The 23531-nt window shown below is 40.0% G+C and overlaps 3 protein-coding genes and 1 long non-coding RNA gene across 15 annotated transcripts in view; 2 read left to right on the plus strand and 2 right to left on the minus strand.

Annotated features, from left to right (window-relative positions):
• Positions 1–6466, plus strand: part of LOC106586971 (bromodomain-containing protein 3) — a 51046-nt gene extending 44580 nt beyond the window's left edge. For all 11 annotated transcript variants that reach the window (XM_014174738.2, XM_014174734.2, XM_014174744.2 and 8 more), the window contains one exon: positions 73–6466. In XM_014174738.2, the coding sequence (XP_014030213.2) occupies positions 73–191 (119 nt within the window). In that variant the 3' untranslated portion in view covers positions 192–6466. The remainder of the gene's footprint in view (positions 1–72) is intronic.
• Positions 6467–8034: 1568 nt separating this feature from the next.
• brd3os (BRD3 opposite strand) lies at positions 8035–9553 on the minus strand. Its single transcript, XM_045708911.1, has one exon. It carries the CDS (start codon positions 9076–9078, stop codon positions 8818–8820), a length of 261 nt encoding a protein of 86 aa, XP_045564867.1. The 5' UTR covers positions 9079–9553; the 3' UTR covers positions 8035–8817.
• A 1276-nt stretch (positions 9554–10829) lies between these two features.
• On the minus strand, positions 10830–14355 carry edf1 (endothelial differentiation-related factor 1). Of its 2 annotated transcripts, none has more exons than XM_014174729.2 (6): positions 14025–14355; positions 13814–13905; positions 13326–13377; positions 12221–12381; positions 11955–12048; positions 10830–11736 (listed from the first exon to the last, which is right to left on the minus strand). In XM_014174729.2, the coding sequence occupies exons 2-6, from the start codon at positions 13889–13891 to the stop codon at positions 11675–11677; spliced, it is 447 nt and encodes a 148-aa protein (XP_014030204.1). In that variant the 5' UTR covers positions 13892–13905; positions 14025–14355; the 3' UTR covers positions 10830–11674. The 2 variants fall into 2 exon arrangements, with proteins under 2 accessions (XP_014030204.1, XP_014030205.1); XM_014174730.2 differs by having other exon boundaries at positions 14020–14319.
• A 215-nt stretch (positions 14356–14570) lies between these two features.
• Positions 14571–22169, plus strand: LOC106586967 (uncharacterized). The gene is made up of 3 exons (XR_001324333.2): positions 14571–15542; positions 21630–21728; positions 21835–22169. It is a non-coding gene; the product is annotated as an uncharacterized lncRNA (long non-coding RNA).
• The last annotated feature ends 1362 nt before the right edge of the window (positions 22170–23531 follow it).

Here is a 23531-nt window from a genome sequence, read left to right on the forward strand (position 1 = left end):
CTCTAGTTGATATGTCTGTGTTTGACTGTGTGCCTCAGTATTAACCCTCGCCTCCTTCCTTCTTCTCTGCAGAGAAGGCAGGCTCGGCGCCAGCAGGGGGCGCCTCTCGGCTGAGCGGCAGCAGCAGCTCCTCTGACTCTGGCAGCAGCAGCTCCAGTGGCTCCAGCTCAGAAAGCAGTGACTCCGATTGATCAGAGAAAGACCCCCATACCCTGAGTCTCTCTCTCACCTTAGGTAATTTACGCTCCTTTTTAGCTAGTAGAGTACTCTTTTTTTCTTCCCCTGGATTACTTTTATAAGATAATGAAGACTTTCGATGACTGAAGATATTGATCATGTTTTGTATTTAGAAATGCCTTTAGAGACAAAGTATGAAACGTGTAAGAAGATATAGCTGACTGAACATAGTCAGGGTTTGTTTTTGCTGGCCCTCAAAGGGAAATGCCTGGTATCACCAGAACCACATGTTAGTTATTTTAATTGAAGAGAAAAAAGATTTCTGCTTTACATGGGTGCTTGTAGCTGAATCAACTTTGAAAGACTGTTATACCAGTAGGAAATCTTCAAAAACACTAAGATTGATTTTGGTTTGGACAACATTGTCTCAAGGGACAAATACGGTCTTTCTCTTCCTGGGATGGCTGTTGCCTGTAGTTTGACCTTTGCCACCTCACAACATTCCATTACATTTTGTTTTACTTTATGTATACAGCTATATTGAAGAAATTAAGATAATTGTTATTTTTATGATCATAAATCTCATTTCCATTGACAATGTAAAACAAATGGTTACTAGTCATCTATCGCAAAGAATTTATTTTTGTTATCAATCTTCCATGCTCCAATCAGTATTTAAATCTGTTATGTCTCAAGGGTCTGTTGAAATATAGTTGTGGGTTAACACTAGACTGCAGTTGAATAGAACATTGACTTAATCATGGCCCTATCTGTATTTCCTGAGGATATTTTATATCCACATTTGTGGCAAAGTAAAGTTGCTATTCGAACACCTTTTGCTGATTGTCTAATTATCATTTTTGTGTCTTATTTTCTTAGCAGTGTTTTGCTTTGATATTTTGCATCAAGAATGTGGAACAAATACAAATGAACTTGTTTGGTTTGATACTTCCCAAAGTAATGTATTACTAGATGTACTCATACCTTTAACATCTACTTCTTATAAAGAGTTCACCTGATGATTTGTCAGGTGATTTCTTTTATCAAGCAGTTGAGACTGAGTTTGGAGTTCTATGATTTTCTCAATTTTATTCGATAGTTCTTGACACTTCTATTGTCACTGTCCTTTACATGTATCTCTATGCAGCCAGTGTTTAATGTTAAATGCTCCCCTCCTAAGATGTTTTAACACGCATCACCATACTCTTGTGATTTGTTTCCTGGCCTGTTTGTATATTTGGCATGTGCCATATCTGACAACTTTCATTATTGAATGAAATAACTATTTCCTTTGTCTGTGTATGGGCTAGTCTTTCCATTGAACATGATGGTTATATTCTAAATGTAGGTGAATTAACACTTACAGTATAGCCTGTTTCTTTTAAGAGTGGCGAGCAATGGGTTCTCTGTCTCATCTGGGTAATCGACTAAACACCAAATGTATAAAAACTCAATTGGTTTACTCAAGACAGAAAATTATTTTCTTAACATTTGAGCATTGCAAAGACCTCTGTAAACAAAGCTACACTGAACAAAAATATAAACACAGCATGCAACAATTAACGATTTTACTGAGTTAAAGTTCATATAAGCCTAATCTATGGATTTCACATGAATGAGAATACCAATATGCATCTGTTGGTCACAGATACCTTAAAGGTAGGGGCGTGGATCAGAAAACCAGTCAGTTCACCATTTGCCTTGTGCAGCGCGAAACATCTCCTTCGCATAGAGTTGATTAGGCTGCTAATTGTGGCCTGTTGAATGTTGTCCCATTACTCTAAAATGGCTGTGCAAAGTTGCTGGATATTGGCGGGAACTGGAATACACTGTCGTACACGTCGATTCAGAGCAACCAAAACATGCTCAATGGGTGACATGTCTGGTGATTTTGCAGGCCATGGAAGAACTGGGACATGTTCAGCTTTGAAGGAATTGTGTACAGATCCTTGCAAAATGGGGCCGTGCATTATCATGATGAAACATGAGGTGATGGCGGTGGATGAACGGCAGCATGCCAGTGGCCATCTAAGGTGAGCATTTGCCCACTGAAGTCGGATACGACGCCAAACTGCAGTCAGGTCAAGACCCTGGTGAGGACGTCGAGCACGCAGATGAGCTTCCCTTATACGGTTTCTGACGAAATTCTTCGGTTGTGCAAACCCACATTTTCATCAGGCGGGCTGGAGGATCCCACAGGTGAAGAAGCCTGATGTGGAGGTCCTGGGCTGGCGTGGTTCCTCGTGGTTGTGGTTGTGAGGCCGGTTGGACGTACTGCCAAATTCTGTAAAACGACGTTGGTAGAGAAATTAACATTAAATTCTCTGGTAACAGCTCTGGTGGACATTCCTGCAGTCAGCAGGCCAATTGCACGCTCCCTCAACTTGAGACATCTGTGGCATTGTGTGACAAAACTGCACATTTTAGACTGACGTTTTATTGTCCCCAGCACAAGGTGCACCTGTGTAATGATCATGCTGTTTAATCAGCTTCTTAATATGCCACATCTGTCAGGTAGATGGATTGTCTTGGCAAAGGAAAAATGCCCACTAACAAGGATGTAAACAAATTTGATAGAAGTAAGCTTTTTGTGCATCTTTTATTTCAGCTCATGAAACATGGGACCAACACTTTACATGTTGCATTTATATTTTTGTTCAGTATAGTTAAGTGTCCTAATAAACAATGTAGTCCAAATTCAGAATAATGTATTCAAACTGCTTGTTTACCATTTTACAAATACACCTGTTGTGACTGGGTTTTTACTATTATGTATGTGAGGTGGTAAATGTATTTTCGATCGATTTAGAGATAATTTACAATGGCAGTTCATGAATCTGAGATCATTAAATTAGTTGCTAGTAGTGGTGATATTTTTTACTTTTATCAGCTAAATTCTCATTAACACTGATTCAGACAACCTCGTACATTAAAACATTTAAAAACAGCTTGGTGTGCCTGAGTGATGTCATACAAGTTGAGACAAGTATATACAGTGCCTTCAGAAAGTATTCACGCCCCTTGACTTTTTCCACATTTTGTGTTACAGCCTGAAATTAAAATTGATTAAATTGAGATTGTGTGTAGGCCAGTGACAATACCCCATAATGTCAATGTGGAATTATGTTTTTACAAATTAATTAAGTGAAAACTGAAATGTCTTGAGTCAATAAGTATTCAACCCCTTTTGTTATGAGAAGCCTAAATAAGTTAAGGAGTAAAAATGTGCTTAACAAGATTTTTGAATGAGTACCTCATCTCTGTAGCCCACACATACACATAATTGTAAGGTCCCTCAGTAAAGCAGTGAATTTCAAACACAGATTCAACCACAAAGACTAGGGAGGTTTTCCAATGCCTCGCAAAGAATGGCACCTATTGGAAGAAGCAGACACTGAATATCCCTTTTGAGCATGGTGAAGTTATTAATTACACTGGCTCAATACACCCAGTCACTACAAAGTTACAGGCGTACTTTCTAAGTCAGTTGCCAGAGAGGAAGGAAACCGCTCAGCGATTTCACCATGATGGTGACTTTAAAACAGTTACACCGTTTAATAGTTGTGATAGGAGGAAACTGAGGATGGATCAACAACTAACCTAAATGACAGTGAAAATGAAGCTTGTACAGAATAAAAAAAATCCAAAACATGCATCCTGTTTGAAATGAAACACTAAATTAAAACTGCAAAAGATTTGGCAAATAAATTAACTTTATGTCCTGAATACAAAGAGTTATGTTTGGGGCAAATTCAACAACACGTCACTGAGTATCACTATCAAGCATGGTGGTGGCTGCATCATGTTTTGGGTATGCTTGCCATCGGCAAGGACTAGGGAGTTTTTTAGGCTAAAAAGACACTGAATAGAGCTAAGCGCAGGCAAAATCCTAGAGGAAAACCTGGTTCAGTCTGCTTTCCAATAGACACCGGGAGACATTCACCTTTCAGCAGGATAATAACCTAAAACACAAGACTAAATATACTCTGGAGTTGCTTACGAAGACGACATTGAAAGTTCCTCAGTGCCTAGTTACAGGTTAGATTTAAATCATCTTAAATCTATGGCAGACTTGAATGGCTGTCTAGCAATGATCAACAACTGAATGAGCAAATATTGTACAATCCAGGTGTCCAAAGCTATTAGACTTACCCAGAAAAACTCAGCTGTAATCACTGCCAAAATTCTACACTGAACAAAAATTATAAAAATATAAAAATGCAACAATAAAAGTAAACAATAGTTAGTTCCTATAAAGACATCTATTGAAATAAATTCATTATGCCCTAATCTATGGATTTCACATGACTGGGAATACAGATATGCATCTGTTGGTCATAGTTTTTATTTTTTTAAAGTAGGTGCGTGGATCAGAAAACCAGTCAGTATTGTAAGTCGCTCTGGATAAGAGCGTCTGCTAAATGACTTAAATGTAAATGTAAATGTATCTGGTGTGACCATCATTTGCCTCATGCAGCACGACACGTCCTTCGCATAGAGTTGATCAGGCTGCTGATTGTGGCCTGTGGAATGTTGTCCCACTCCTCTTCAATGGCTGTGCGAAGTTAATGGATATTGGCAGGAACTGGAACACGCTGTCGAACACGTCGATCCAGAGCATCCCAAACATGCTCAACGGGTGCCATTTGAGTATGTAGGCCATGGAAGAACGATGACATCAGCAATCCGCTCGCCCACACGCCACAATACACACTGTCTGCCCGGTACAGTTGAAATGGGGATTCATCTGTGGCCTCCCCTCCTATTAACTTCTCTTATCCCCTCACTCCGCCATTGAGTTGTTTGGTATGTCCCTCACCCTAATCTCTGAGATGGTTTCTGGCCTATGTAATATGATTCCACCTTATTCCTATATTGTCCATTTGCTTGTTTGATGACTCTGCCGAGGTCTTAGCGGGACTTCTTGTACTTATTCCTGTCCTCAGCCATAGACGGGGTTGTCTACGTTAGCTCCGTGTGCAGTAGCCCTGTCCTTTAGTTTAGTGCCAATCTCTGTATTAATCCTTGGCTTTTGATTGGGGAAGCAGCGAACCCTCACAGTGGGGACGTCGCCAATGCATTTTCAAAAAAAGCCAATGTTATCACCGGAGTCTCTAAACATATTCCAATCAGTGGTGGCAAAGGAGTCCTGTAGCATCTCTGATTCTGGTGACCATTTCTCAATAGAGCGAGTCACAGGTACTTCCTGTTTTGAGTTTCTGCTTGTAAACAGGAAGCAGGACTACGGAGTCATTTACCAAATGGCGGACGAGGGAGGGGCTTGTATGCTTGTTTGCTGGTAGAATAACAGTGATCTAGGACTTTATCGCCCCTTGTGGCGTTGGAGACGTGTTGATGGAAGTTGGGCATCACGTGTCTTAGTGACTGGGAATTAAAATCGCCGGCAACCAGAAAAGCAGCCTCAATGTAGGTTTTCTTGCTTGATTATAGCCTTGTACAATTCGTTAAGTGCCAGCTTGTTTTTCTTGTCCTGGGGTGGAATGTATACAACAGTCACACTAACAGCTGAAAACTCCCTCAGGAGGTAGAAGGGTTGGCATTTGACCATCAGGTATTCCAAGACAGGTGAATAGTGGGTCGGCACTTCAACCGCACTGGAGTTAGAACACCAGTTGATTTAGAGGCAAAAGATGTAGAGGAACTGACCCTGTACCGTGCCTTCGGAAAGTATTCAAACCCCTTGACTTTTTCCACATTTTGTTACGTTACAGCCATATCATTATTTCCTCTAATCTACACACAATACACCATGACGAAGCGAAAACAGGTCTAGACATATGTTGCGTTTATTTTTGTTCAGTATAACATGTATTTACTCGGGGTTGAATATTTACCTAACCAAGAGTTTTTTTACAAAAACATTTTTTTACAAAAAATCCACTTTGACATGTGTAGATCGTTGACAGAAAATGATTAATTTCAATATCCCTTTAACAACAAAATGTGGCAAAAGTCTATGGGTGTGAATACTTTCTAAAGTGTTTTCACCATCTTCACTGATTTGTTCCTTTTAATTCTTGGTCATAGGTCATTTTTATTTCAAAACATTATTTGCATATCCTCCTGCTGCAACTTTCTTAAATATTTTGAGCACAGTATAGTAACTTCTGTAGACATGTCTTTGAGAAATGTAAGATTCATGTTGTTTTAAGGGTGAAATTACATGGGGATGCAGGGCAAACAAAGTAAATATTTGATGTAATTATTTACATGGGATCCCTTATTTTCTGAGTTCCTTTGTTTTCATTAATAAACTACAAACATACAATTGTGAGCTCCTGGAGTCTTTGTATACTATCCACATCACAGCTGTTAAAGCTGGCAGGGGCATTAGCTATGTTAAAGGTTTGTGGTATGTAATAGAGGTCGAACGATTAATCGGAATGGCCGATTATATAACGCTTATATAACAATCGGTAATCGGTATTTTTGGCCACCGATTTGCCTATTTATTTATTTTTTTACACACCTTTATTTAACTAGTCAGATAAGAACACATTCTTATTTTCAATGATGGCCTAGGAACGGGGGTTAACTGCATTGTTCAGGGGGGATTCGTTTTTGCAACCTTCTGGTTATTAGTCCAATGCTCTAACCACCTGCCTTACATTCCACTCCACTACCTGTTACGCGAGGGCAGCAGGAAGCCAAGGTAAGTTGCTAGCTAGCATTAAACTTATCTTAAAAAAAACTATCAATCTTAACATAATCACTAGTTAACTACACATGGTTGATGATATTACTAGTTTATCTAACGTGTCCTGCGTTGCATATAATCGATGCGGTGCCTGATAATTTCTCATCGAATCACAGCCTACTTCGACAACCGGGTGATGATTTAACAAGCGCATTGGCGAAAAAAACACTGTCGTTGCACCAATGTACCTAACCATAAACATCAATGCCTTTCTTTAAAATCAATACACAAGTATATATTTTTAAACCTGCATATTTAGTTAATATTGCCTGCTAACATGAAATTGTGTCACTGCTCTTGCGTTCATTGCCTGGCTCGTTGTGAACTAATTTGCCAGAATTTTACGTAATTATGACATACCATTGAAGGTTGTGCAATGTAACAGGAATATTTAGACTTAGGGATGCCACCCGTTAGATAAAATACAGACCGGTTCCGTATTTCACTGAAGGAAAAAAACGTTTTGTTTTCGAGATGATAGTTTCCGGATTTGACCTAAGGCTCGTATTTCTGTGTGTTTATTATATTATAATTAAGTCTATGATTTGATAGAGCAGTCTGACTGAGCGGTGGTATGCACCAGCACGCTCGTAAGCATTCATTCAAACAGCACTTTTGTGCGTTTTGCCAGCAGCTCTTCGCAATGCATTGCGCTGTTTATGACTTCAAGCCTGTCAACTCCAAAGATTAGGCTGGTGTAACCGATGTGAAATGGCTAGCTAGTTAGCGGGTGCACGCTAATAGCGTTTCAAACGTCACTCGCTCTGAGACTTGGAGTAGTTGTTCCCCTTCCTCTACATGGGTAATGCTGCTTCGAGGGTGGCTGTTGTCGGTGTTCCTGGTTCGAGCCCAGGTAGGAGCGAGGAGAGGGACGGAAGCTATACTGTTACACTGGCAATACTAAAGTGCCTATAAGAACATCCAATAGTCAAAGGTATATGAAATACACATCGTATAGAGAGAGAGTCCTATAATTCCTATAATAACTACAACCTAAAACTTCTTACCTGGGAATTTGAAGACTCGTGTTAAAAGGAACCACCAGCTTTCATATGTTCCCATGTTCTGAGCAAGATACTTAAACGTTAGCTTTCTTACATGGCACATATTGCACTTCTACTTCTCCAACACTTTGTTTTTGCATTATTTATTTGAGGCTAAATAGATTTTGATGTATTATATTAAGTTAAAATAAGTGTTCATTCAGTATTGTTGTAATTGTCATTATTATAAATAAATAAACACAAAAAAAAATAAAACATTGTAAAAAAAATATTAATCAGCCTTTTTTTGGCCCTCCAATAATCGGTATCAGCGTTGAAAAATCATAATCGGTCGACCTCTAGTATGTAACAGACAGAAATTGAATTGAAAGTGCAGACTTCTATTTCACAGGACAATACACATAATCAACCTCCACTTGCTGTTGCAACAATTGTCTTGTTACAAGTGTTTTTGAGAGACAAGCACATATATTGACAATACTGCATTGAAATGGAAAAATGCTATAATAAATGATATTTTATTTTTTACCTTTAACTAGGCAAGTCAGTTAAAAACAAATTCTTATTTTCAATGACGGCCTAGGAACAGTGAGTTAACTGCCTTGTTCAGGGGCAGAACGACATTTTTACCTTGTCAGCTCAGGGATTCCTTTCGGTTACACGTCCAACGCCCTAACCACTAGGATATCTGCCGCCCCAATGTAAGCCTTAGCTAACACTGCCATACCCCAATGTACATACACAGGCTTACTTTGCTTTGAGCAGCACATAGTCGGCCAGTGAATGGTCATGACATGTTCCTGGCAAACGTCTTTCAGGACACAAATAATCAACTTCAGTCTGCACCATATATTTTTTCACAAACCGTTTACAAATATGGAAGCGTAGGGCATATGAATAAATGTGTCACTATAACTGTCACATAATCAAACATATTCTGGAACTTCCAGTGTCAGCAGTTGGATCCACTGTGACAGTTCGTTTGTCCCGTACCACGACTGCCTGGTTTCCATACTGACTGTACCACGTACTTTGACTCCGACTGAGGTAGTTACTCGGTGGTCCCTGTTTCAGCTCCATTTGCTGCTGTTGCCAAATTAGCAGCGACGTGTCCTTGAACCTAAACCGAGCATAGCCCTCCGAGAGGGCTTTCTCGACTAAAGGATATCTCTCAGACATGATGTTGCCGTCATCGCTCCAATCTCTTGTTTTGTTACCACTGACTGCCTGGATGGGCAGGGCAGCGTTGTCGTAGTTCTCGGAAAAAACGGTTCGGGTTGCGCGACAGATTAAGCTAGCTAGATTTTCTGGTTGGCAGTAGCTAGTAAATGACACCGTCACCAACCATACTGTTGTGACACCCAACCTTGTAAAACGTTGACTACACGTACTTGTGGATATAGATAACGTTAGCTAGCTTGTTGCTAACGTAACAGTCATTGTTAGCGATCCAGCTTCCTTAAAAAAAATACATATACGTCTATCAACTGGGTTTCTTCAATGCGATTCCGTAGTGATTTGCAATATTGGTGCAGGTTTTACAACACAAATTCATCAGACATGGCTGAGCCGAGATGTATTTGTCGCTGATGCCAGAGTTAAATCAGCGCTTAAGTTCAACCAGAAGCGTTCCGGCGGAAGTCATTAATTGGCAATGGAGCAGTCCGCAACGCTAAATTTGGGATCCAGCACTAGGCTGCGGTGCGTACCACGAGTTCAATATTTTCAACTCGTACGTTGTATTACCTTGCGGTGGTACAAACAGAAGTTCATAAAAGTTCCCTATGGGGAAGAGTCACCATAGATGCCAAAATGATAATCTCTAGCAACATCAATACATTTAATTGGTTCTCATATAGAGTACAGATTTCAAGTCACTCGCTTGCCGTGCATGATGGCATGCTAAATTACACAAGTCCTTCAGTCGGTGTCTTCTTGTCTCGAACTACAATAGTCATTGAGACAGAAGACAAGAAAACTATACAGAACAAAAATCTAAACACATTTGAAGTGTTGGTCCCATGTTTCATGAGCTGAAACAAAATATCTTGGAAACATTCCAATACGCACAACAATAGTATTTCTCTCAAATGTTGTGCACAAATTTGTTTACATCCCTGTTAGATGGCTGAAGTTTTGATGGAGTGTGCAATTAGCATGCTGACTGCAGGAATGTCCACCAGACCTGTTGCCAGAGAATGTAATGTTAATCTCTACCATAAACCACCTCCAACATTGTTTGAGTTTGGCAGTACGTCCAACCGTCCTCACACCACGTTGTATGGCGTTGTGTGAGAGCGGTTTGCTGTTGTCAATGTGAACAGAATGCCCCCATGGTGGCTGTGGGGTTATGGTATGAGCAGGCATAAACTAGACAGCAAACACAATTGCATTTTATCGATGGCAATTGAATGCAGAGATACCGTGATGAGATCCTGAGGCCCATTGTCGTGCCATTCATCCGCTGCCATCACCTCATGTTTCAGCATTGTAATGCATGGCCCCATGGCGCAAGGATCTGTACACAATTTCTGTAAGCTGAAAATGTCCCAGTTCTTCCATGGCCTGCATACTCACCAGAAATGTCACCCATTGAGCTTGCTTGGGATGCTCTGGATTGACGTGTAAGACAGTGTGTTCCAATTCCTGCAACTCCACACAGCCATTGAAGAGTGGGATAACGTTCCACAGGCCACAATCAACAGTATGCAAAGATGTGTTGTGCTGCATGAGGCAAATGGTGGTCACACCAGATCTTGACTAGTTTTCTGATCCACACCACTACTTTTTTTTTTTTAAAGGTATCTCTGACCAACAGATGCTGTAGATGTTGTAGTTCCAGTCATGTGAAATGTATAGATTAGAGCTTAATGAATTTACTTCAATTGACCGATTTCCTCATATGAAGTGTAACTCAGTCAAATCTTAAATTGTTTCATGTTATATTTATTTTTGTTCAGTAATGCTGAATTGTCTGTTAGTATCTCACCCAGCCTATGTAACCAGTAGGTCAATAGGAGAATAACTTTAATCTGTTATAATAATTTGCTTTGGTCGATCAGGGCGAAAATGATCTTCTCCATGCTGCAAACCGTTCTGCAACCTTGCGAAGCACATGTGCATCTAGTACAGAAAATGCAAGCTACACATCCGGCAAAAACAACATATCGCAAAACAAATGTGCATCTGGTGGACATACAGCTTATGGCAACATTGTGTCCAAAAATCAATCTAAGTAGAATGATTGATTACGACACAATGGTTCCATATACCATATTTTATTATTTAGTTTAACTTTTTTAGGCCCTGGAGATTTAATAAATCACTTTTTCAGGAGAGACCAGCTCATGAAAGCAGCATTCTTGCATAAATGTTTGAAAAGCATACACTACAATAAAACATTTTAGCTAAAATGCCAAACGTATCCATGTCTAGTTGAAAGGGAATGACCACAGAACGTGCATGGAGACAGACCTCAGGGAGTATAGAATATAGTGTTGTAGACATTAAAACCATTCAGTAAAATCAATTCTCTTCTTGTGGTTTGCTGAAAGCCAGATGCAAAACAAAACCACAATACATTTGAATCTAGTTATGCAATATTGTTTAAATCAGGTCCCACAAGCTTGATTACTGGAATCAGGGCAGTAAAAGAAAGTAGCAGCCCAAGTTAATTAAATAAACTGGTTAAGATGGTGCTAGCTCTCCAGAGAATTGACAAGGCTGTCAGCTGTGGTGGTAGTACTGTAGGCTAAGCTGCTTCAAGGCATTGCCTTCACTTTTTCTTTGGGACTGCCTCCAAGGGTTTCCCAATGTCCTTCCCACGCAACTTCAGTCCTATGGATAACATGGAGGAAAAACACTCAGATTTTTGTTGACACCATCTCGAAACACCTGGGCTTTATTGTTCCATTAGTGATACTGATATAATCAAATATGTTTGTAATCAGACTAGTTAGTTCAAAAATAACCAAATAATGGTGTCAAACAGGCCTATGTTGCAAGAAGGGTGATATGAAGCTATGACATAAAAAAGACCTGTAAATAAAGCTCACCAATTGCTCTTTCAATCTTTCCCATGACTTGGTTATTGGGGATAGCCTTTCCAGATTCGTAGTCTCCAATTATCTGTGGTTTTTCATTGATTTTCTAAAAAAGAAAAGAAAAGACCAACAACATATCCATGACTGGTATAGAACATTTATTTGATCCAAGCCCTGCTAAGCCAAGGTAAATACACTTCAATAAACAACCCTCAGTGAAAATGAACTGAGTTCCTTTATTTTAATCTCTTCATCCACATTTGGGAGAGTGTACTTACAGTGGCCAGGTCTTTCTGTGTCAGGCCCTGATTTTGCCGGCCTTGTTGGATGACCTTGCCCACCTCCAGAGATACTCTTTGGTGTTGAAGCTCTTCAGTCTCTCTGTCAAGCTTTGCTGTATTCTTGGTGATCACGTGCTGTTTGTTTTGTCCTGCAGCCCCTGAGAAGGAGAGAAAGGTAATAGCAGGGTTTCCCAAACTCAGCGCTCGTGACCAAGGGGTGTACATTTTGGGTTTTGCCCTAGCACTACATAGATTATTTAAATAATCAACTAAATCACCCAGCTTTGATAATTTGAATCATCTGTGTAGTGTTAAGGCAAAAACCAAAATGTGCCCCCATTGGGGTCCAGAGGACCAAGTTTGGGAAACTCTGGGTAACAAGCTAACAAATTCAACAACAATATCTAATTATTGGGACTATCAGGCCAATGCTGCACGATTTTAAATGTATTCTAAGATACAAGACTGAAACAAAATGGACCACCCTCTGTTCTTCATTCCTGATCCTGGGGACCCACATGGTCCGCAGGCTTTTGTTTCAGCCCAGTAGACACACTTGACTCAACTAATCATAAAGCACTTGAGTTTAATCAACTACTGTATGTTACAACTAGGCTGGAAAAAGTACACCCTGTGGATCCCAAGAATCAAGATTGTCTTATGTCAGAGTTTTACAGCAGTCTGCTCTGATGTAGCCTAGTTGTCGAAAGAATGGGTGGCCCCTTTAGTTACATATCATACAAAATGGCACTATATGAATATACAAAATGTCTAACCTGTATTGGCAGATTTAAATAACTTGATTTCTAGACTTATGTCGCAGACAAAAATGTGCGTTTGTGCTTAAATATGAATACGTTTACTCCGCTTCAGTACACAATTCAAACATTTGCTCAATACGGCCATCATTGGAGATAATGAAAATCTAATTGGCAGTAAAGAACAAAAATGTAGTAAAAACTCAAGGCCTTGATGACATTATTGAGATGGTGTGTGTAGCAAGATATCCATCTTATCTCAACATTGAATAATAAGCACAACCACAGACATGGTACAACATCCTACCAAACCAAAAGATAACACAATTGATGGGAGTTCTTACATTTCTTAGTGGTATCAAGTTCTTCTCCACGTCTTTGAGCTGCTGCAACAGCCTAAACGACAGTAACGTATCACATTGTTGTGTCAATGTGTCCTGACTGTGTAGAAAGTTCATACATTTTAACTTGTTAAACGTTAGCCACATTACAAGACACACACCGTTTAAAGGGAAAGTCAATAATAATAATAATAATAATAATAAATAATACCACCACCACCATATTTGTTTAACATAACTAGCTACAGTATAGTAACGCTAGCTAGGTACATTTGGAACCATTTCTGGACAACTTATTTCAAGTGCGAATGCAAATAAGCTAGCAGGGTAGACAGCTAGTAAGACTTTAAAAAAATGCAAATAGTTTAAGCCAAAAGATAGCCAGTTCACTGACAGTTCAGACGCTGTCTAGCCAGACTACGCTAGTAATCAGCTAACGTTCGCAAACGCATTAGCCCAAGCCTGCTTCTACCTAAACTAACGTTAGCTACCTGTTTCGACTTCGACTGTGCGACAGTTGGTCCCTTCTTCCTCAGTATGGTCACGGTATCCCAGTCACTTTCTGCCATGTTTTTGAGTTTACCTTGATGGAAACAATGTATAAACAGGTTGGTTTAGATACAAATGTAAAGTCAGTATGCTATACGATAACTTTAGCGCTCGCTAATATAACGTGGTAACTATGAAAGTACCGTACACTACCGAATAGTCAGTCGACGCCGCCGTTCACAGGAGTTCTATAATGACGTCACATACGTCCTATACGCATTGAGCAATACTAATGCCGCATTCAAAACAACTAGGAACTCGGAAAAATACGAGGTCAAATCAAGAAGTCAGTGATTTTCAGGTCGGAGCTCTAGAAAGAGGCCAGAGTTCCCGAGTAGGAATTCCGTGTTGGATGGCCGTTCAAATCGATTTTTCCCAGTCGGATTTAGTTTTTTCCCCCGAGTTTCCAATTGTTTGAACACTCAGACGTCGGACCGAGCTCCCTGTTGTTTTGAACACGGCATATGAACTGGAGATAGCCTCCAAGATGGCCGAACGTTGTTTTCAACGTAGGGTACGTTCGTAAATTAACTCTGGCTATCTATTCGCTATCAGAGCGCAGTGCAAAATAACTGATGGATTTACGAACGTAAAACACCTGTTTAATATGACCAGTGTCAGTAAACGTCGGCAACAAAACGTCATTAATTTGATTTCAGCAGCACAGTTAGTTAGTTACCAACGCTCTAGTCTACATAATATTAAAACAGCCTAACCAGCTCTGCTAGGGTGAGAAGAATGGTCAGAGTGGGGTGTTCTCTCATTTATTTACAGAAGTAGCTACAGGCTAGCTAACTTTACCCAGTTAGCTTGGGTACTTGACTGCCATTGTGAGGTCAGAAAGCTCAGATCAACCCTACTCATTTTTACATTTACATTTTAGTCATTTAGCAGACGCTCTTATCCAGAGCGACTTACAGTAGTGAATGCATACATTTCATACATTTTTTTTCTTTCCATACTGGTCCCCGTGGGAATCAAACCCACAACCCTGGCGTTGCAAACACCATGCTCTACCAACTGAGCCACACGGGACCATATTGCCACGGAAAGGGTTACATAGCCTTCATAAGGAAGCCAAACCTCAATCACCAGTGCCATTTTCTCATAACCACGGGGTACAGTACAAGGAAGTTGGCAATTGAGCCAATAAACTACTCCTTGGTCAGAGCGTCCAGTGTGCGCACTGAACACTCCCAGAGCGAAATGCTCTGCATTTACAAATGGACTACCTATGTAGTTGGAATACCTATGTAAGAATGCTGTTCATTGACTACAGCTCAGCATTCAACACCATAGTACCCTCATCATAAAGCTTGAGTCCCTGGGTCTCGACCCCGCCCTGCGCAACTGGGTCCTGGACTTCCTGACAGGCCTCTTCAACTTCAGGAGGCTGAAAAAATGTGGCTTGTCACCGAAAACCCTCACAAACTTTTACAGGTGCACAATCGAGAGCATCCTGTCCTGCTGTATCATTGCCTGGTACCGCCCACAACCGCAGGGCTCTCCAGAGGGTGGTGCGGTCTGCACAACGCATCCCCGGGAGCAAACTACCTGCCCTCCAGGACACCTACAACACCAGATGTCACAGGAAGGCAAAAAAGATCATCAAGGGCAATAACCACCAACCGAGCCACTGCCTGTTCACCCCGCTTCCGCCCAGAAGGCGAGGTCAGTACAGGTGCATCAAAGCTGGGACAGAGAGATTGAAAAACAGCTTCCATCTCAAGGCCATCAGATTGTTAAACAGCCATCACTAGCACAGAGAGGCGGCTGCCTACCTACAGACTTGATATCATTGGCCACTTTAATAAATGGAACACTAGTCACTTTAATAATGCCACTTTAAGAATGTTTACATATCTCGCATTACTTATCTCATATGTATATACTGTATCCTACACTCTCTATTCTGTACTTTCTATGGCATCTTAGCTGCTCTGTCACTGCTCATCCATATATTTTATATTTATATATTCTTATCCCATTCCTTTACTAGATTGTGTATATTAGGTTTTGATGTGGAATTTGTTAGATATTAGGTTTTGTTGTGGAATTGTTAGATATTACCTGTTAGATACTGCTGCACTGTTGGATCTAGAAGCATAAGCATTTCGCTACACTAGAAATAACATCTGTTAACCATGTGTATGTGACCAAAAACATTTGATTTGATTTGGACAATCTGACTATGCTCTGAATTTACAAACGCCTTCTGGCACTTCAGAGTGAATTTACGAACACACCCATAATCTCACAGATAGAACAAGGATACCGATTTCACTGGATGTATAAATGTGAAGCATCCGGTTGGCGTTTCCACTCACTACAAAATATGGTGATGTGAGGAAGACCATTGGCCACAGTGGGAGAAACTGGAACTAGATGGTTTTTGGCTGACATTCTGCACATTTTCTAATCAATTAAACATTTGATCTACATACAGTTTTATGTTTCCAAAACTAAAATCTGTATCAAACAGAGTGCACTAAGGTTGGTAGACTTACCAAATTGTTTATAGAGATTACTTTGTTTAGGACGAGTGCACTATGTACTGGGCGTTTTCGTAATGAAAAATGTCATGCATATTCAGTAGCGCACAAATGGTACTTGTCCTCTTCTTGGTGATAGCTAGCTAATTCTCAACTCACAAATAACAACAACAAAAAAACGTACTTGGCTTAAACAGCTAGAAATCGATGTCTTTGTACGTTTTTCCACTACTAGTCCAACGTCTCGGGAAAATAAAATAAAAAATTCACGATAAGACACATACGTCATCAATAAATGTAAAATGTTCTTTATGATTTTGTTTAGGGGGAGGGGAAGCAAAATAAAAAACAAATCATTACGCAAAGCTAATTTCTCGCTTGATTATGAAATTGTTGAGCTGGAATCTCATGTGTTTGTCAAAGATCCCAATAACAACTGCAATTATTACGAGATGGAAAGATGAGGCTATGTGCAGCAATCGGCTGCAATACTGTCCAGAGAAAGGGAGGAAAATCAGTTTTCCAATTTCCAACAGACGTTGAAAGGTATATAATAAATAAAGAGAAGATGCATTTGGATTAATTATTGCATGGTGAGGCACATGTCTATCGCTGTAATCAATAGTGTGCTGTATCCATGACTACCCATCTAATCAATCACTTAAGCAATGATCACTGGTGATCACAGATAGATAAAACATGCTACCAGTAATGAAACAATAGCTGAGTATACCACAACTAGCATGATGAGGCAGCATGGCTAGCTAACGTTAGTTGACTAATGTGCCCAGCTAAATTACATCCAATGGTATCCCAGGGTATGCTGCACAATCAATAGGAGCCATCATTTGTGACACTGGGTCATTGCAAAGCAATTTATCCAGCTGTAGAACACCATTAAGTACCTCTTAAGTTATGGTTGATGTCTGTAAGACATTGTATAGGCAACAACTTCAGTTCTGTTGCCCTATGATCAGATTAGTTCAGAATACCATAAAATACTATAATTATATGCATCTTCAGAAAATAGACTAAACTCAAAAGGTTGTACATTTAACAGACATTTATGAAAGGCCAGTTATCGTGGTGAAAAATATAGAACATATAGAAACCATGAAAATAAAGAGCATTTGATCACAACCTGGAAGAACACGTTGAGCATGCATCCCCTCTCAATAGGAAAATGATGCAAAAAGAAAGACATGCACCATGTGTAGAATTAGAGCATCACTTCAAAAGAGCAATCAGGAGGTTCAAGAAAGCAGCAACTGAAAATGTAGACCCCCAGAAGTCAGAAGACTACGGGGATAGAGTCCATATACATTGCATTCGGAAAGTATTCAGACCCCTTCCCTTTTTCTACATTTTGTTACGTTACAGCCTTACACGCTGACCACACCACCTGCATCGTGTGCGCGAGCGTTGAAAAATAAATGTATACATAAAGGTTGAACTGAGGTCCACACTCCAGTCCAGTTGGTGGTAGTAATTCACCTTAAAGTTGGTTGCCAACTGCCATATATATATATTTTTTTAAATCTTTATTTTAACAGGGAAAACAGACTGAGAACTGGATCTCTTTTACGGCTGTGCCCTGTGTAAACATGTTGACATGTACAGTTTTAGGCATACAGACAAGAACATTTCAAACATACAAAACAAAGACACAATTCAACAGAAACAATCACAGACAACATCATATTGATCCTCCATAATATTTTTGAAATGGGCAAGGGACACCAGAGTGTCTAACTTAAGTTGGATCTGCAGTTTGTTCCATAAATAAGGCGCAAAGGAACTAAAGGCAGTCCTACCCAACTCTGTGGAGACCGCAGGAGTCTCTAATGTAATCCACATCTGTGATCTGGTTTTAGAATTTGTATATCTAGTGGAAATTAATGATGATATATATGGAGGTAGTTTTAAAAGAAGCGCTTTATAAATAAACAAGAGAGCATGTTGCTCTCGCCTCAAAGATAGAGGCCCAACCCACATGTTGATATAGGATACAGTGATGAGTTTTGTAACTATCACCCGTGATAAACCTGAGTGCACAATGGTAAATAGCATCCAGTGGTTTTAATGTGTTTGCCGATGCATGCATATAGATAATATCACCATAATCTAAAACGGACATAAAAGTAGCCTGCACAATTTGTTTTCTATTTACAAAGGACAGACAAGCCCTGTTTCTGTAAAGGAACCCTATCTTGAATTTGAGCTTTTTTCCCAATTCAGTAACATGTTTTTTAAAAGAAGCCTATCATCTAACCATACCCCTAAATATTTATATGCAGAGACCTGTTTGATTTGAGTACCATCCAAGCTAGTGATTACAAAAGTGTTTCTAACTGAGAGTTTAGACCTAGAAAAAAAACATGACATTTGTTTTCTTAGCGTTTAAAACAAGTTTAAGCTGTAAAAGAGACCCCTGTAGTATCCTAAAATCAGACTCCAACTGCATTAAAGCTTGGTCCGCTGTTGGAGCAATAGAGTACATCACTGTGTCATCTGCATATAAATGGGATTTACAATATCTGACATCATCACCAATGTTGTTTATATAAAGTGAGAACAATAGTGGGCCAATTATTGAACCCTGAGGGACCCCTTTAAGTAACTGTAAGGAGTCAGACTTGACCCCGTCGACCATGACGGCCTGAGTTCTATCTTTAAGATAGTCATAAAACCATCGGCAGGCATCAGTGCCCACTCCTATAGAAGACAGCTTACTCAAAAGGATAGCATGGTCTACAGTGTCAAAAGCTTTTGACAAATCTACAAACAACGCAGCACAGTGCTTTCTATCATCTAAGGCATTTGCAATATCATTTACAACAAGCATAGTGGCCGATGTGGTACTGTGTTTAGATCTAAAACCAGATTGATTGGTGCTAAGAATACTGTTAGCAGAAAGAAAAGACTGTAACTGTTTGTTGACTATAGATTCTAGGTTCTTTGCCAGAGAAGGGAGCCTAGAGATGGGTCGATAGTTATCCAAATCACTACCGTCACCTCCCTTATGTAATGGCAGAACAAAAGCTGCTTTCCACACCTTAGGGATAATTCCTGTGCTTAATGTTAGTTTAAAAATGTGTGTCACTGAACCAGCAATGATAGGTGCAGCACACTTAAGTAAGAACGGGTCTAAATTGTTAGCGCCTAAGGATTTCTTAGTATCAATGGCACACAGGGCAGCTAGAACCTCTGCTTCGGTTATTTTCTGGAAACTAAAAACAGGGTTACCATTTTTCAGCGTAACGGTTGAAAAGCAAGACGAAAAATCAACTAACTGGCCAGTGCCACAATGGCCACTTTTCCTTTCAAATAAAAAACCAGCAGAGATGAAATGCTTATTAAAAGCATCACAAATATCATTTTTTTCACTTAGGATACAGGAATCTGAGGTAATTTGCTTAGGAAGAGAAACAGCAGAATTCCCCCGTTTCAGTGAATTAACGGTTTTCTAGAATTTTGCAGGATCTCCTGCAGAATCTGTCATAGCATTAAGGAAGTAATTTGATTTTGCCTTTTTGACAGCTGCAGTACATTTATTTCTCAATTGCCTAAAAAACAGCCAATCAGCTGGAGTACCTGTTTTCCTCGCCAAGGCCCAGGCCCGATTCTTTTGCAGGAAAATACCTGACAATTCAGGAGAGAACCAAGAACTGGTTCGGTTTCTTACTCTGTGATTCTTAAGCGGGGCATGTTTATCAGACATAAAGGTAACAATAGAAGAGAAAAAAGCAAGGGCTAAAACCGGGTCCAGAAAACAGCAAGTGGATAAAAACTCAGAGTGATATAAGTCAAGGGTAAAAGCTTGCTGTGAGAAATGTTTATAATTTCTCTTAGAGATTATACAGGGATCAGAGTGTTTCAGCCTGGTATCTCTAATACAAGCAATAGGGCAGTGGTCACTGATATCATTTGCAAAAACCCCACTGGCTGTGTATTTATGGGGGTATTTGTTAGAATAATGTCTAGTAGAGTAGATTTTACTGGGTTCTTAAAGTTGGGACGGGTTGGTTTAGTTATCAGCTGAGTTAGATTTAGCTCAGTACAAATGTCTTTTAATTTATCGGATACTGGTGAAAGCCAATCCAGGTTAAAATCTCCCAAAATCAGTAATTCAGAGTTTGCATAATTAGACAGTATATCAGATAATTTGCATAGAGTACAAGGAGGAGCTGAGGGGGGGCGATATACCCCTCTTAGAGTTAAACGAGCATTATTACCAAGTACCAAATTTAAAACTAGACATTCATATTGCTTTGGGACAGAGGTTGATATGGACACAGAAACATTTAAGCAGCATTTTACCTGGGAGACTAGTCAGGATTGAGGGAAAGATGAATGGAGAAAAGTACAGTGAGGTCCTGGATAAAAACCGGAGCTCAGGACCTCAGACTGGGGCGAAGGTTCACATTGCAACAGGACAACGAGCCTAAGCACCCAGCAATATTAACTAAATATGCAGGTTTAAAAATATATACTTGGGTATTGATTTTAAAGAAAGGCATTGATGTTTATGGTTAGGTACATTGGTGCAGCGACAGTGCTTTTTTCGCAAATGCAATTGTTAAATCATCACCCGTTTGTCGAAGTAGGCTGTGATTCGATGAGAAATTAACAGGCACCGCATCGATTATATGCAACGCAGGACACGTTAGATAAACTAGTAATATCATCAACCATGTGTAGTTAACTAGTGATTATGTTAAGATTGATAGTTTTTTATAAGATTAATGCTAGCTAGCAACTTACCTTGGCTTCTTGCTGCCCTCGCGTAACAGGTAGTCAGCCTGCCATGCAGGCTCCTTGTGGAGTGCAATGTAAGGCAGGTGGTTAGAGCGATGGACTAGTAACCAGAAGGTTGCAAAAACGAATCCCCGAATCCCCCCTGAACAAGGCAGTTAACCCCCATTCCTAGGCCGTCATTGAAAATAAGAACGTGTTCTTAATCTGACTTGCCTAGTTAAATAAAGGTGTAAATAAATTGGTGGCCAAAAATACCGATTACTGATTGTTATGAAAACTTGAAATTGGCCCTAAGTAATCGGCCATTCCGATTAATCGGTCGACCTCTAGTAGGGACATCAGTCTGAAGAAGTCCTTCGATTACCTGAAGAATGGGGTTTATGCTGTGTGCGAGGAGCACTTTGAAGAGTGTTTTATTCTGATTATGTAGAGCTACTATCTTTGTCAATAAAAATGAATTTCAGTCATATCTGAAACATTTCTGTTGAAAATATCTCTCTTTCAACAGGGTTCATGGAAGACACTGTCCTCTGAGGCAATACCTACCAGAAAACTTTGCAGGAATCCACCCCCTGGATCTGCAACAGATGTACGGCGTAGTAGAAAAGTAAGTAAGTCAACTATAAAGTTTGTAGATTAGCAATTAAAGATGCATCATTATTGTTTTATATCAATGCAACAGGTTTAAAGTCTTGAATTGTCTATTTTTGAAGGAGAGGACAGGGAAGCAGATCTTGGAGTTTTTGGTGAGAAAGTGAGAGAGAATATGAGAGTGAAAGAGAGCGTGGACCAAGCTCCAGCAGAGGAAGCAGCAGATAAACCTGCATTTTTTTTGCAAGGATTTATACATGACACTAACCTCAACATCAAAACCTTGATTCCAAATCACAATTCCATACCTACAACTTTGTTGTCCTTAAGCCATTTTGCCACAACTTTGGAAGTATGCTTGGGGCCATTGTCCATTTGGAAGACCCATTTGCGACCAAGCTTTAACTTCCTGTCTGATGTCTTGAGATGTTGCTTCAATACATCCACATCATTTTTCTTCCTCGTGAAGCCATCTATTTTGTGAAGTGCACATGTCCCTCCTGCAGCAAAGCACCCCCACAACATGATGCTGCCACCCCTGTGCTTCACGGTTGGAATGGTGTTCTTCGGCTTGCAAGCCTCCCCCTTTTTCCTCCAAACATAACGATGGTCATTATGGCCAAACAGTTCTATTTTGTTTCATCAGACCAGAGGACATTTCTCCAAAAAGTACAATCTTTGTCCCCATGTGCAGTTGCAAACCGTAGTCTGGCTTTTTTTATGGCGGTTTTGGAGCAGTGGCTTCTTCCTTGCTGAGTGGCCTTTCAGGTTATGTCGATATAGGACACGTTTTACTGTGGATATAGATACTTTTGTACCCGTTTCCTCCAGCATCTTCACAAGGTCCTTTGCTGTTGTTCTGGGATTGATTTGCACTTTTCACACAAAAGTACATTCATCTCTAGGAGACAGAATGCGTCTCCTTCCTGAGTGGTATGACAGCTGCGTAGTCCCATGGTGTTTATACTTGCATACTATTGTTTGCACAGATGTACGTGGTGCCTTCAGGAGTTTGGAAATTGCTCCCAAGGATGAACCAGACTTGTGGAGGTCTACAATTTCTTTCTGAGTTCTTGGCTGATTTCTTTTGATTTTCCCATGATGTTAAGCAAAGAGGCACTGAGTTTGAAGGTAGGCCTTGGAATACATCCACAGGTACACCTCCAATTGACTCAAATGATGTCAATTAGCCTATCAGAAGATTCTAAAGCCATGACATCATGTTCTGGAATTTTCCAAGCTGTTTAAAGGCACAGTTCATTTAGTGTGTGTAAACTTCTGACCCACTGGAATTGTGATACAGTGAATTATAAGTGAAATAATCTGTCTGTAAACAATTGTTGAAAAAATTACTTGTGTCATGCACAAAGATGTCCTAACCGACTTGCCAAAACTATAGTTTGTTAACAAGAAATTTGTGGAGTGGTTGAAAAACAAGTTTGAATGACTCCAACCTAAGTGTATGTAAACTTTGACTTCAACTGTATGTAAACCTCTGTATATACTGTACAAAAACCACGTGTGTGTGTGTGTGTGTTTGTATATGTCTGTGCCTATGTTTGTGTTGCTTCACAGTCCCCACTGTTCCATACGGTGTTTTTTTTACCTGTTTTTTAAATCAAATGTTACTGCTTGCATGAGTTCCATGTAGTCATGGCTCTATTTAGTGCTGTGATCCTTCCATAGTCTGTTCTGGACTTGGGGACTGTGAAGAGACCTCTTGTGACGTGTCTTGTGGGGTTTGCATGGGTGTCCGAGCTCTGCACCAGTAGTTCAAACAGACAGCTCATCATTCAACATGCCAATACCTCTCGCAAAT

Source organism: Salmo salar, chromosome ssa26, assembly GCF_905237065.1.
Source record: "Salmo salar chromosome ssa26, Ssal_v3.1, whole genome shotgun sequence".
NCBI lineage: Eukaryota > Metazoa > Chordata > Actinopteri > Salmoniformes > Salmonidae > Salmo > Salmo salar.

Excerpts from the sequence above, each read along its gene's own strand:
- edf1 (XM_014174729.2), bottom strand. The coding sequence starts at position 13,891 with ATGGCAGAAAGTGACTGGGATACCGTGACCATACTGAGGAAGAAGGGA. Across the intron at positions 13,378-13,813 it reads CACAGTCGAAGTCGAAACAG|GCTGTTGCAGCAGCTCAAAG; the intron begins GTAGCTAACGTT and ends ACTGTCGTTTAG. Across the intron at positions 12,049-12,220 it reads CACAGAAAGACCTGGCCACT|AAAATCAATGAAAAACCACA; the intron begins GTAAGTACACTC and ends TTTCTTTTTTAG.
- brd3os (XM_045708911.1), bottom strand. The coding sequence starts at position 9,078 with ATGTCTGAGAGATATCCTTTAGTCGAGAAAGCCCTCTCGGAGGGCTAT.